This window comes from Gossypium arboreum, chromosome 12 (assembly GCF_025698485.1).
Source record: "Gossypium arboreum isolate Shixiya-1 chromosome 12, ASM2569848v2, whole genome shotgun sequence".
Lineage (NCBI taxonomy): Eukaryota > Viridiplantae > Streptophyta > Magnoliopsida > Malvales > Malvaceae > Gossypium > Gossypium arboreum.
In genome coordinates, this window is record NC_069081.1 from 119,419,262 (window position 1) to 119,434,515 (window position 15,254).

Here is a 15,254-nt window from a genome sequence, read left to right on the forward strand (position 1 = left end):
TTATTGAAAACTACAATTTATTTTGGTATTCACGAAGAAAACAACCAAGCTACCAACAAGTTGTTGGTTGCAATGGTAAGACATATTGTACTGATCTCTAATGGGAATACGCAGGTTTGAATTTTGAAGACGATATTGTATATATTTTTCTACTCAATAACTTTACAAATTATATTATATAGACCATACCAACTTCCACCAATGCTGCATGAGGGATGTTCAATGCCACATGAGGTTCTCTGCAATTTTTATCGAAGAAAACATATACCATTATGAGGAATCGCTTGATAAAGTTTGAGCCGTTACGTACCGCTATATGTGATTGACCCAAGAAATATGCTGTCCCGCTTTCCCTCGCATCAACCAGTTCGTTTAGTTCTTCCCGCACTGACGAACGCATTTTTGGGCTATTGGCCGGCAACATGAATCGTACCTTTTTCCTCTTTCTTTTCAGTTTAGTAACCTCGGTTGTGTTTATGTTCGTTTGAGTTGATGCACAGGGCGAGCTTGTGGCTCCTGTATCGTGTAATGGTATCAAAGCATCCCCTTCGGGGAGTTGTTTACCTACGATGATCATTTTTCCTTCGGTTGACATCAAAGACTCGGCGTCGTGTTCTTCCAAGGAAATGAACTCTCCGATCGAGCGGATGATTTGTTCCTCAAAATCATCTGAGTCTCTGATGTGATCGTGGTATCCGTATCGTACGATGCATCGGTAAATTTTATTATCTCTATTACCAACTCTGCCTATAAGGTAACGCTTAGTTGGTGAAACAAAAGGTTCCGGCAATGACTTGAATGACACAAAAATCAGCACTTGATGAAAAGCTGGTACATTCGTGATGAAATGGGAGAAGAAAGCTGGGATTCCGGTTACTATGTCGGTGTAAACAAAGCCTATTCCGGGCACCCTGGAAACTGTGAGACCTGAGCTGGGATCCGTAAGCCATTCCATAGACACCTTGTTTTCTATATCAAACTGGTATTTCTTCAATGTCCCATAATGCCATGCAACCATGGTAGTCAAGCTTAGTGCCAAAAGAACAGCAAGATACCATGCTCCTTTGTGAAAATTCAACAAGTTCGATGACAAATAAACGGCTTCAATCGACCCAAAAAACACCAAAAAGCAAGTGGACAGCAGCAGACTCTTTTCCCAGTATAGAGCAATCACAAGTGACATTAAACAAGTTGTTACCAACATGCCAGAGACTATAGCCATGCCTGATGCATTTCCAATTCGCACGATATCATGGAAACCGATTGTAATACCGAGGCTAAGAATCATTATCATCCAGTTAAGATCCGGGATATAGACCTGGCCGTGTATCTTATCTGATGTATGAATCACTTTTACTCTCGGGAAGCAACCAAGCGCTAGGCATTGGTTTACGATCGAAAAACATGCAGTTATCGTTGCTTGGCTTCCGATTGCCGATGCAAGTAGAGATAAAATCGTGAATACGTAGTGAATATGATCTGCAATTGCCGAATCAATCTTCGGTTTAGTGATAAAAATGCTAATGTGAAGTGTAGAATAGAAAGTAAATGAGTGAATTTACCGGGTACGGATCTATAAAAATGGTTATAATCATCTATAGCGAAGGATGAATCCTTTATGGAGAGTGCGTGGGAGATGAATGCGGCTTGACCGGCATAACTTAAAATAAGAACCGGGTAAATCAAGCATATGAACGTCATCTGCCGGAACCAAGAAAAGTTAATATAAAGCTTGCATTTTTAATGAAGTGGCTTAGAATGTGAACTAAGATTGAGCACCTTGATCGATTTCATCGAGAAATGACCGATATCGGCAAACATTGCTTCCGATCCTGCGACACAAAGAGTAATACTGCCCAATGATCTCCAACTACGCCAGCTTGTACTTTGGAAAAACTTGTACATGTACTTCGGGGAGATTGCAAATACGATATGTGGATCGTAGTGAAAAATGTTATATATACCAACTCCGGTAATAAATAAAAGCCATAATATGACTACTGGAGCGAATATCGACCCGATTCTATGGCTGCCGTATTGTTGTAGAGTGAAAAGGCAAACCAATATGGCACATGCAGTAGGCACAGGTACGTCTGAAATAAATAAGAGGCTGAGTCACGATACATCGATATCAAAAACATCGAGTTTCGTAAAAACTTACATTTCCTTAGATCTTTCAATATCGAATCCTCTGTTTCACGGGATGACGAATCTGCAGAAACAACATAAAAAGTTTATTATCAGTGGTTGAAAAACATTAACTTGTATGTTCCTATTACTTAGTTCTTACATTTGATATCCGTTAACGATCGTCGAAGACCCGATGCAGCCGATAAAACTGCCGAAAGAAAACAAAAAAACGAAACATAAACACAAGAAGGTATTAAACTACAATGTGACATTGAAAGGAGACAATCAAACCCGAAATAGCCGGAGTAAGGACCGCATCGCATATTATCATGCAAGAACCGAACAATGCTAAGAACAACATCAAGTAATGACTACTCTTATGTTTTGCGATAGCCCTTCGTGCTCTTGATTCGGCTTTGGTTCGGGAAGGACTTCCAGTCTCGCTATTTGTAACATCATCGGAAGTTTTATCGTTAGGGAGTAGACCGACTTTTGCATGCTTACACAATAGTGAGTACAAAGCAAAAGTACCACCTGCAAAGATATCATTCGAAGGTGAAATTCGGTTTTGTGATTGGTTTATAAGTTGCCGAAAGATCATCGGTACGTACCTTCTCCGTCATTGTCGGCTTTGAGTACTATGAAGGTATACTTCACTAACGAAAGGACCGTTAACGTCCAGAAGATAAACGAGAAGTATTCGTACGCACTCTCATCAGATTTGAAGTCGTTTTGAGGGATCGAACCGAAGACGTATAAAGGAGCAGTACTCAATCGACCGTAAACTACTCCGATGCTTTGGAATGACAGAAGGATTGTATGCATCCAGGTTTCCTTCTATACATCATTAAACGAATCAAACACATAATCAAATCGGTATAGACACTGTAACAAGCACCTCTGACAGGCAACAAACTATCCAAACAATTTTTCATAAAAAACAACCAAGTTCAGTAAGAACAAAATAACAACAACAAAAATCGAAGACACTTCTTAACATCATAAAACATCAACTGTTATGAATCTCCATCACAAATTCACACACAATTCGAATATCCCCTCCAGAAGCGTAAAGTTAGAGTGGGCAAGGAGCCTTGGCACCCCCCAATTTGGCTCCCTAATTCTTGAAAAATCTCATTCTGCCTCGTAATTTCAAAATTCTCAATCTCACAAAAAATTTGAAATTTTTAACTAGATCCCAATATTTTTTTAAAATTTTAACTAGATCCACTCACTGAATTTCCTCGAGAGATAATCAAGCACTTATCCTAAGGTACTGCAGATGATTCAACTGAAACTAATACAACATATATCAGATTTTTTATAAGATGCCATCACTTTAATGAATCAAATATGGAATCAAATAAAATAATACTAAAATGGGTTATTGATTAACACTAGAAACTGCATTTGGATTATGATAAAAACAAAGCAAAAACTGAAACAAAACATGCAGAAAGGAAAAGAAGAAGAAGAAGAAAACAGGTTAAAGTATCTGTGTTTGGAAAAACAAACCTTGAAGGGATAACAGTAGGTTCCATGTCTCAATGGAGAATCCATTAACAGATAACAGTGGCTAAGTTACAGATAACCGAAAAGCTTTCATTGGGAAAAAAAAAAAGGAGCTTAAAGACAAGATTGGGAATTAAGGAGCGGTCGAGTCTATGTAGTTTGGTTGACATAAACAAAGTGAAAGGTCGGCGGGTTTCAAGACAATTTGCTGTTTTTTGTATGGATATTTGAATGCCGAACTGACAGTGACGCCTGAGATTCTATTTCATTTATATATATATATAAAGGAACAGAACAAGAACAAGAAATGGAGTGATCACGTTTTCACATGCAGACCATGAAAACAGCTTTACATGTAATGATTTATATCATTAGATGATTTTTGCATTTCTTTAATCTTTGGGTAAACTATACCCAATGTCACTATAATATTAGTAAATTTTACGTTTTAATAGTTTAATTTTAACAAGTTACAACATAGTTATTAAACTATTCAAAATTTTTCATTTAAGTTAACGAACTATTTAAAAATTTTTATTTAAGTTTTTATGCTGATTCGTTTTTTTTTTTAATTTCGACTAGTGAACTCCAAGCAACAATTCAACGATAGATCAATACATCGACGAGTAAAATAACATATCATAGATCAAAATCTATTTGACAACCAATAGAGGAGATTGAAGAAAAAAGCTGTATGGATTTTGATTCACAAATTCGTGATGTTTACATATGTTTTCATAAAAAAAATTGAATTATAAAAAAAAGGAAAAGAAATGTTTTTGATTGGTGCAGACAATGTGAATAGAAAAGACTATACAACAACAATTTTAATAGTTTAATGACTTAAATAAAAACTTTCGAATAATTTAATAGTCATTTTGTAACTTTTTAAAAAGCTCATCCAACGTAAAACTATGAGGAATTCTAGATGGCTTAAAGCTCATCCGACGCAGAGGTCATAATAACGTGATTATTCATTCTGATAGTTTGGAGGTAATCAAAGCTATTCATGTAAATGTTCCGAAGAGCTCAACCTCTGCTCTGATCAGGAGAATACACTGGATTTTGTCTCAAGAAAGCCAATGGATTCTACGACACATTCTCAGGGAAGATAATAAATGCGCAGACTATCTTGCTAAATTGGCTTTTGAAAGAGATGAGGTTTTACGCCTGTTTAAGTCTCTCCCAAATGATGTGTTAGATTTTCTTAAGTCTAATAAAGAGAGGAGCATTGCACCTCTCAGAGTATTCCTTGTAATTTAACTTTATTATATATATTTTTTTCACCCAAAAAAATATTTTTTTCACCAAAAAAAAAGCGATCAAAAACATGCTTCTTCTTTTTCTTTTTTTTTTTTAATTGTGAAAAACTATAAATGCTAAGGTATTCCTCACGTGTATATTATATAATAACATTAGATCTAATTGGTACAAGGTTTGATCAATTAGAAGATTGGATGGATAGTAGAGGTTTAATAAAATTTGATTAATAAATAATTCATGATCTGCAATTGCTAATTTACTTAGTAATTCACATAATCCTTTATGATTTAATCCTATGAAAATTGATACTAAAATATTTATTTTGAATTTAAAATTTTAATATTTAAACCTAATTCAAGTTTAACTCGTCAAAATTAACTAACAAAATAATTACTACATAAAATCAAACAAGAAATGAGCATGGAAAGGTGGTGTTTTTTATTTACCTTTGAAATCGATAATCAATGGACAATCACCATGATCCTCTTCATCATTTCCCTTTTAATTCCCAGATGTTGGTTAGGTTTAGGGTTATGAAAGGTTGGGTTTGGTTATTAGTGGGGGGAAATGTGCATGTTGTTGGACGAGGGGCAGGGTCATTGGTCTTGACGACTCGGTTTTATTGGTAAAGCATGAAAAAAGGAGAAGATGGGTGTTTTCTTTTAAAGGACAGGGTTAACTTTATGCTTCATACAAGCAGCCATTTTGAGTTTTCATTTTCGTCCCTCCTATTGGATTGATCTCAATCACTTTAAATGGGGATTGAGAAACACATTTTATTTAACACCTCATTTTAATTCCACCTCCAAATGGTGAAGACAAAGTGGGCATAGGAACCCCTAAAACAAATTTCATGGAAGCTTGGATTAGCATTGGGTATTTGAATTTAGAATCATCTACTCTCAAATCTTTGTCTTGTATTCAGCTTCCATATTTGATGAAACTATGTTTTCTAGAAGGGAAAGAAAATGAAGGAATTTCAAGGGAGTTGAAAGAAAATAGTTTTTTGTTTCAATTTCCACTTGAATTAAGGAGTAGTAGAGTAGTGCAGATTTCTTTTGTAGGCTATGCCTTTAATATGAAGTCGCAGATTGCATGTAATTTGATACAAAACTTCAATTTATTATAACTACAAATTATAGTTTGTATAATACAAGGGAAGGGAGGGGGACAAGAAAAGGTTACTCTCTTAAAATAGAAAATTATGCATCCAACCCTTAAAGTTTTATAAAATTTTAAGTTTTAATCATTCCCAAACTGATAAAAGTTTCGATTTAATCCTAAAATTACAAAAATATGTGTTAATATAATGGTGAAATTGTATTTTACCTCATCCCCAAAAATTTATTTGTTTTGGCTTCACCCCTATATATATATATATATATATATATATATGTGTGTAAAATTTGATTTTGATTTAATTGTACATATTTAAAAAAATGAATGCCTACAATTATTTTCATATTGGATTAAATATAATTGTTAGTGTATGTAAAAATCAACATAAAATTATGCCAATTCGATAATATTAGTGGTGACTTATAAAAATTGAATCGAATCAAAATTTCATTTATAAAATTAAAGTTGATATTTGAATCAGATTTTATTATCCATATAAGTCAAACAAATGCAAAATATACATACAAAAATGAAAAGGCAAGAAACTGTGGCAATACATAGTTGAAGATTTATTGAATATGTTTGGGGATTTTGCCTTGTTTCAAAAGAGAAAGAGAGTATTCAGCAGCATCGATGAGGTCTTCAATGTTGTGAAGCGAACGCTCTTCAGAACCCAACATAAAAATGGTGCGTGCCTCTGCTTTCTTCGCCAACCTTGCTGCTAAATTGAGTTCCAGTTTCGGAGAGTTAAGGCTCCGAAGTATTTGTCGGTACAACGAAATTACTTTTCCTCGGTTTCTCGCTAAGTCTTCTGCTGTTGCCCATATCAACCCCTTAGTCATTTCTGACAAAATTGGGAGAAAGAAATTCATGTAGACATTTCATCGAACACTTTTCGTGCAGACAGTGAATAAATGGCAATAGCAAAGCTAACAAAGTAAAAATGTAGCAGCAGCCAGCAGCTAAAAACAAACAGCCTCACCTCAGTACTCGACGACGGGCGGCGGAAGCTTCAGCCGGCAGCAACGAGAGGCGGCAGTAGCAGGAGAGAGACTTTCGGCCTGATAGATTTCAGTTTTTAGGGACTGGGTTCTTTGTTTTATTTTTTTTTATTCCTTTTAGGCTATGTTAGTACTTTTCGTTTGGGTCATTTCAATTTTTGGGCCTTATACAAATAATGGGTTGGTCCAATTTTATAATTTTTTGGGATAATAATATTTAGGTCCAATTTTATAATTTTTGGGGATAATAATATTTAGGTCCAATTTTATAATTTAGCCCACACTATTTAAAAGAATTAAATAAATTTAATTTTAATAGAGCTTACATTTACTATTTTTTAAAAATGTCATTTATTGTTAGCAAAGTTAATATTTTGAATTCTTTATAATTTTGTGAATGAAATCTTTTATTTAGTGTAGAACGCAAATGAAAATAATATTTTTATGTCATTTTTAACTATAAATGTTAACTTTGTTACAATTTGATATTATTATATTCTTTTTAACAATACAAAGAATTAAATTGATGTATTTATTAGTAGAAGAACTAATTTGATTTAGTCCCTATAATAAAGGGACTTGATAGGTACTTTCACATTAAAATTAACGAAAAAATTGTACCAATATTATATTTGAAAGGGATAAATATCAAAACTATACATGAACTTTGATACAATATGTAATGTCATACATGAATTTTAATTTTGTGTGATTTTATACATGAAATTTAAATTTGACTAAATTTTCACAAATCACTAACAATATTATCAAATTACCATCCTTTTACATTGATATATTAGCATACAAACAATTATATTAATCCAATATGAAAATAAATATATGTATTCGCTTCTTTAAATATGTACAATTGTATTAAAATTAAAATTTCCTATATACATATAAGTCACAATTTAAATTTTATATGTATAATTACACGAATCAAAATTTATGTACATAGATTATCCAAAACTATAAATAAACCCAAAACCATAAGCTATATAATAAATTGATAATAGTTAATTATTACTTTTTTTACTTTATTATTTACTGATTTTTATAACTTTAGTGTCAAAAACTAAGCTTTATACTTTTTTAGTTGTACAAAACTATAAATATTAACATTTTTCTTCAAATTTATTTTGATTTTAATTAATTAAATAATTTTGAAATCATGATATTTAATATTTGAATTTTACCATTTTGAACAAAGCTTGGTTGATTTTTATATCACTTTTGTGTATAATTTTACTATATAAATTTTTTACCTACATCGGGATGAATTTTTCTCAATAAACAATTTTAGTTACACTAGATTTTTAAGTCGTCAATTTATAAAGAGATAAATCTTAAAATTATACATGAACTATGGTTTAATGTGTAATTGTATATATAAATTTTGATTTGATCCAATTTTTGTAAATTATTAGCACAATTATTGATATAACATCATTTTATATTTATATATTACATATATAAATAATTTTATTTATCTAATATAAAATGAATTGACATATTTATTTCTTTAAATATGTATGATTAAATCAAAATTAAAATTTCAAGTATACATTTGAACCATAATTAGAGTTTCATGTGTATAATCGCACCAAATTAAAGTTTATGTGTACAATTACACATTAAATCAATATCCATGTATAATTTTAAGATTTATCCCATTTATAAATTCAATAGTAATTAATAAAAACGAAAAGCTATATACATAAAAATATTTAATTAAAATATTATGGATTTTAGTAATTATCATAAAATATAATTTTAAATCCGGCTAAATATCAGGATTGGATGAGAACAGTGTTTGTTTGATATATATTGAAAAATGATAAATAAAACTAAAATTTCTGAAAACATTTGGGACAGCTTTACAACTGTCATTTGTTTTTCCTCAATTCTCTAAATATGCATAATTTAAACTAATAAGTTTTTCAAAACAGGTAGGTCTTACTATTATCACATCCTCATGGATCCATTCACATATATATATATATATATATATATATATATATATACACTTTATCAATTTTAGTGGCATTTATAGTTTGATTGGTTGATTTGCTTAAATTTTAAGGAATCCAATTAATTTAATTAAGAAAAATACAACTATTAGAACATGCGAATTGAGTTTAAAAGATTTTAAAATTTATTTGTATAAAAATTTCAATAACTGCAAGAAATACTTAGCAGTAGCAAAGCTAGGATGTTAATTTTGGAGGTCAAGCTAAAATTAGACGTGTTACGTAATCATCGATTTAAACATATAAATTATTGATTCAAAAGAAGAAGAATCAGTGTTCTACGATAACAATCGATTTAAACATATAATCAATCCAACATAACAATCCCTTTGTTTTTATCAAGAATAATTATTTTTAATGTAATAAAATTATTGGAGGGACCTACTTATATTTTTGAGAGGGTTATAGTATATCTACAAATGACTAAATTGTAAAAAATTTAAATCTTAGAAGGCCATGGCCCCTCTCATCCTCTACTAGGCTCCGACATTGGCTATAAGCAATGTCAACTATTTGTGGGATTATGATAGATCAAAATATACATATAGAGAAGTTTATGTATTTCGATTTTTCTACCTATGCAAAATTTTATTAAAAAAGATAATTCACTATTTTAAATTATACAACAAATGATTTAAATTATATCACAAACCGGTTTAACAACCTATAACTTTTGCAGCTAAAGATTTACATCATCATTCCCCTCTAAATTTTCCACTTTAAAGCTTAGATGAATAAGCAAATGCTAAAATTCTTGATACGTAACCTATACAAGGGTTAGGTATAAATATCTTTTTTATCTTACTAATATACTTACATCAAATACAATCACTCTCTCCAACAAAATAGTAGCTAAAAAAGCCTATACAATATACATTACTTTAAGCTATTATTAAGATATACAATATATGTCTTCAAGCTAATTCAATCCAATCAATCTCTTTAATACGAGAGATTTGATTGCACGATTTAAATTAATCCGATTTCTAGGATATATTATTACATTTGAATCGATAAGTTAGCACACATTCAAAATATCAGTAAAAATTATAACCCAAGTACTTTGTCTTAATTAAAATATTCATAGTTGATAATAATAATTAATTTTTTTTTATCACAAATACCTCGGGGATTTTAAGAGTGGATCTTATACATGTGAAAAGGGTTTTCAAAGAAAGGTATCCCTGATATGGGACACCAATTGACCCCATTTATGCAACCTGCCAAAACCATTCAAGTACTATCCCTTCATCAAACAGTACATTTTGCTCATCTCAAACTCGTCCACTCCACTTGTCTGTATCATAAACATTCTATTTAATAATAATATATATATGTATTGCAGTAGCAGACATCGAATTGTCAATGAATAGTGAATGAACCAGTTTTTTTTTGGAGTAGGAACAAGCCAGGAGGTGATGATGAAAGGGCACCCTAATAAACAGTAATCGAATTTGGAGTTTTTCGGTACGAAAAAGTTAGGGGCAAAGAATTGAGCAGTGGAAATGTCAAATAAAGACAGTGTAGCTCTACAGGATTAAGAAAAGAAAAATAAATTTTATTTTTATTTAGAAGGATAACTGACGAAAGGATAGCTCGAAAGTTTTTAAAATTGAATTAATCATAATTTTAACTGTTAATATTTATATATTATGTTAATTTAGTTTTGATTTTATAAAATAAATTTTCAACATTTATACATTGTGTAATTTAGTTTCTCTTTTTTATGTAATTTTATTTTTATTTGTGATATTGAATGTTAATTTTGAAATAATGAGAAAAATAGAAATTATGATATTGAATTTTTGGGTGTTTTATTTTTATATATTTTCGATGAAATTTAGTTGATTGAATTTTTTTTGGAAAAATTTTTAATTGATAAGGTCATAAAGAAAATTGAAATTGAAAAAGAAAATCAAATTATACGGTGTATAAACTTTGAGGGTTAATTTTTTCTAAATCAAGACTAAATTGACACAATGTATAAATATTAAGATTAAATAAAGGCAAAGAGAAGGAGTTGGCAAGACCTTGTCCCTTCAACTAGAAATTTATTGCTTTTAGTCCCTCAAAATTCATAAAATTTTACATATAAAATAAAATTGTAATTTACTTTCCAAAATATTAAAATTTTAATTTAATTCTTTTAAAAACTATAAAGATATGATTCAATAGAATAAAATTATATTTTACTTATTATAAAAATATATGATTTAATCTCGACTCTCCTAAAATAAATTTTGACTTTCTCTTTAAAGTTAAAATTATTATTATGTACATATACATTTTCCGTAAGTTACCAAATGGTTGGTGATAAAAAAATTTTAAAATTATTTTAAAATTTTTTATAATTGAAAAATGTAAAAGAAAAAAAACAATAGTTAAGTAATTAAAAAAAAAAGTGTACGATTAGGTTTTCCCATTACTCGAGAAAGCTCAACTTTGAAATGTTCCTTTCGTTTGTGCAGGCGAAAGGGAAAGTGAAAACCTACTTTTTCAATGAGTGTGTTTCTGTGTAAAATATATCTGACTGATAAGTGATAACACCCTTTGATTTATTATTATTATTATTATTATCAGCATATAGGCATGCATGGGTCATTCCAAAAATGGGGACTATCTTTGTTACCAAATAGTACCTACAGTGACCTTCTCTCTCTCTCTCACTTCACTTCACTTTTTTTGGTTTACAAATATGGCAAAACTATTTAGTTGTTGTAGGCTCTGCAAAAGAAAGTGGAAAAATGGAGGCTAATAAGAACAATAATGTTGGAGTAAATCATCATCATCATCACAAGGAAGAAGAAGATGATGATGAGCTTCTCAAGATCAGGATTTCAAGCCATCCTTTGTATGAGAGGCTCGTTGAGAATCACCTCAATTGCTTAAAGGTTCTTTTGATCTCTCTCACAACCCTTTAATGGCTTTAAACTATAGATATAGCCAATTTTTGCATTGCTTGTTGTAGGATATCCTAAGTACTCATTATTAATTTTTATGATAAAATTGGGATCTGGGGTTTCAAAACTTTACACATGCTTAAGTAATGATAGTACCCAGTTCTCCAACCCTTAAATCGCAGTCACTTTCACACTCACGTCTTTGTTGTTGTAACAGCAATAGTAATAGTGTTAACTTTAAGGGCAGATAAATGTGAAAGTCATATATTTGAAAGAGTAGTGCATATTTTTAGGGTATGCTTTAATATACATTATTATTATAAAGTGGAATATGTATATTGTTTATCTATATATAGAAGTCGGCAAGTTGAGTAATTTTTTATTGATTTGGTCAGGTTGGAGGCATTGGAGATAGAGGCAGAAATAATAGCAAGAGCAACCAAAGGAAAGCTGAGCATAGTATTAGTACTAAGATTAATCCATGTTGTAGCAGCATGCAGCTGAATCAATCAGAGTTAGACCTCTTTATGGTACATATATACATATTATAGGTTTGCTTGGTCACCTAAATATATTGATTACAAGAAAAAGGACTGATTTTGATATAGGTTTTCAAGCCTTTTGTTTAAGTTTTTATTTTTTTAAGTGGTGGTAAAAGATTTTTTTTATACTATGTCAACTTCAACCCATAATTATTTCCAACTTTTAAATTCGATTAAAATTACATTTGAATCCATTTCTTTTTAATTATTGTAATAATATTTTTATAAAAAAATTAGAGTTAAGTAAATTTTAAAGTTTGAATTTTAATATATAAGTACAAAACATAATTCGATTAATTTATACAATCACTTACAAATTGATATTTGATTAGTTTAATATCATAATTTGTCTAAAAAAATGCTACGTACCCTAGCTACATAAAGGATATAATATTTAATCTTTATATCAATTTAGTTATTATTGGTATAACCATTGCTAATTTAGCATATATATATATATTTAAGAACCCTAACTTGAAGAATATTTGCTATATGAATGATAATAGTATCTTAAATTTCTATTCTTAAGTAGTTTGCCATAAATTTTAAGCTATGAAATTAATTTAGTTTTTTTTTTTTTTTTGACACTAAGATATCTTTTGTAACTGTTTTACGTTGACATGACATGCATACAGGAAGGATATTGCTCGGCACTGAGCAAGCTAAAGGAAGCCATGGAAGAACCTCAGCAGCAAACAATAGCTTTCATCAATGGCATGCATTCTCAACTCAGGGACCTCGCTAGACCTACTCACCTCTCACCTGATGTTTTTCTGGTATGTTGTTACCATAATAATTTAAACAAAATACCCATATGGAAGATAATTAATGATTGTTAAAAAAATTAAATTAAATCACCAAAAGTTTATCATCTTATTTGAAACTTGTGCAGCAAGAAACAGAAAGGAATAATTCAAAGTACGTGGATTAATGGTGCAAAAGTTGTGACAATTGGGTACCTGAAAAATGACTAAACTTGAAGAAGCCATTGCAGCCAACCAAACCCCTCCTGCTTCAACAATCCCTCTCTAACATCATTATCCAAAACTTTGTAACCTAAGCTTATTATTTATATATGTGATGCTTGACATCTTATTTCCTTGATATATGTTATGTTGTACTGGAAGATAGTTAAGCGTATATATAAATAGATGTGCTGGCGGTGCCACTACAATCTATAGCACTTCATATCTAGTCTAGTAATGGTTCTAGTTGATAAGGTTGGTGCATATCATTTTAACAATAAATCGATGTAATTAGTTCCTTCTTTCGTACCAGTTACATTGATATGTTCTGTCCGATTTTGATCTCATCGTAATATTGTGTATTAGTTTGCATATGAATATTTTATATATGAAATTAATTTAATATCATGAATTTGATATTTTTAAGTAATTATATATACATATATTAAATATATATTTTTAAGATTGTTAATAAATTTGAATTGGTACATTGAAATAGACCAATATCAATGCACAACAATTTCAATAAAAAAATGGTGCGTCCATCAATACAGTACTAACTACTTTAGTATCAGCTCCTATCTAACTTACAAATTATTTTTAAAGTACGTATGTATATCTTGCAAGAACAACTTGACCTAGTGTTAAGAAAAAGATAGTATCATTAAAACTTATGAGGGTATAATGAATGCATTTAAAAGTTCATCTGTGTATTTTAACTATGTTACAAGTCAAATCCGAGTATTTGACTGAATTGATAAAAAAAAAAAACTTGATTAAGGTGGTGATACTTTAAATACTAAATTAGAGTATTTTGAAGTTTGAGACCGATTATATTTTACCATTAATCATTAATGTTAATCATACCACAAAGAAGGCTTACTTTATCGTGCGTAGAGGCATTCATGGTATTAAAATAATCTATACTTGCTTAAGTTTGGCCTCAACTTAAAATATGAACATTGAATTTTATTCAGATTCACTTATATTTGTGAATGGTTAATCTGAACTCATTTTAAGACCACTCATATTTAAATAAATAAATTTATGTTATTTTTAATTAATATCTAATAATTTTATATTGTTATAGATTTAAATTTTATATGATATAAATTAAATAAAAAAAGTTATATTGAAAGGATAAAAGAGTCTTAAGGAAACTGAAAAACACCATAAGAACAAGAAAAGGACCAAAATGGGAAACCAAATGACACCCACGCAACAAACAACTCCTCATGACACCCTTTTTGGCGAAGAAGTCAGCCATTGAGTTGGCTTCTCTACAAACATGAGAGAATTGAATCACTTTCATACGAATCCAAGCAAGAGTGACCATGGAATCTGATTCAATCACCAAACCATTGCGACGTCTCGACATACAGTTTGAAAGCTGTGCATGTAGCAATAACCTCAGCAATGTTTGAATCAAGGTGACCGAAGAAAATACCTCGGAGATGACCATCATGGTCATGAAGAATGCCTCCACGACCCGCTGGACCAGGTTTGCATCGACATTAAATTTCAGCTCACTGACAGGAGGAGGGGTTCAAGAAACCAAGTTGGGACGGATGATTTTAGGAGTTGGACGAGGTCCAGCAAAAGGATGCAGCCACCAATCAAGTTCGCTAACAGATTCATGATCAGATACCTTAATCCAAGCAAAAGAGTGAAGTTAGCAGATATGTAATAGAGAATCAACATCCCACGATTTATTCTTAAAAGACAATCTCAAGTACACGAAACAAGCCAACGCTTCTTGATCACACCAACAATTGGAGATGAATTCCATTGT

General features: G+C 30.7%; 3 protein-coding genes across 3 annotated transcripts; 1 reads left to right on the forward strand and 2 right to left on the reverse strand.

Annotated features, from left to right (window-relative positions):
* Positions 1-5,627, reverse strand: LOC108478385 (potassium transporter 6-like). Its single transcript, XM_017780844.2, has 8 exons — positions 3,646-5,627; positions 2,742-2,967; positions 2,422-2,664; positions 2,291-2,338; positions 2,162-2,212; positions 1,780-2,093; positions 1,563-1,701; positions 1-1,479 (listed from the first exon to the last, which is right to left on the reverse strand). The coding sequence occupies exons 1-8, from the start codon at positions 3,688-3,690 to the stop codon at positions 170-172; spliced, it is 2,376 nt and encodes a 791-aa protein (XP_017636333.1). The 5' UTR covers positions 3,691-5,627; the 3' UTR covers positions 1-169.
* Positions 5,628-6,469: 842 nt separating this feature from the next.
* LOC108478807 (uncharacterized) lies at positions 6,470-7,147 on the reverse strand. Its single transcript, XM_017781264.2, has 2 exons — positions 7,007-7,147; positions 6,470-6,868 (listed from the first exon to the last, which is right to left on the reverse strand). The coding sequence occupies exon 2, from the start codon at positions 6,864-6,866 to the stop codon at positions 6,594-6,596; it is 273 nt and encodes a 90-aa protein (XP_017636753.1). The 5' UTR covers positions 6,867-6,868; positions 7,007-7,147; the 3' UTR covers positions 6,470-6,593.
* Positions 7,148-11,655: 4,508 nt separating this feature from the next.
* On the forward strand, positions 11,656-13,869 carry LOC108478127 (homeobox protein knotted-1-like 1). The gene is made up of 4 exons (XM_017780550.2): positions 11,656-11,946; positions 12,351-12,485; positions 13,133-13,273; positions 13,390-13,869. Exons 1-4 carry the CDS (start codon positions 11,800-11,802, stop codon positions 13,426-13,428), a joined length of 462 nt encoding a protein of 153 aa, XP_017636039.1. The 5' UTR covers positions 11,656-11,799; the 3' UTR covers positions 13,429-13,869.
* Positions 13,870-15,254: the final 1,385 nt, after the last annotated feature.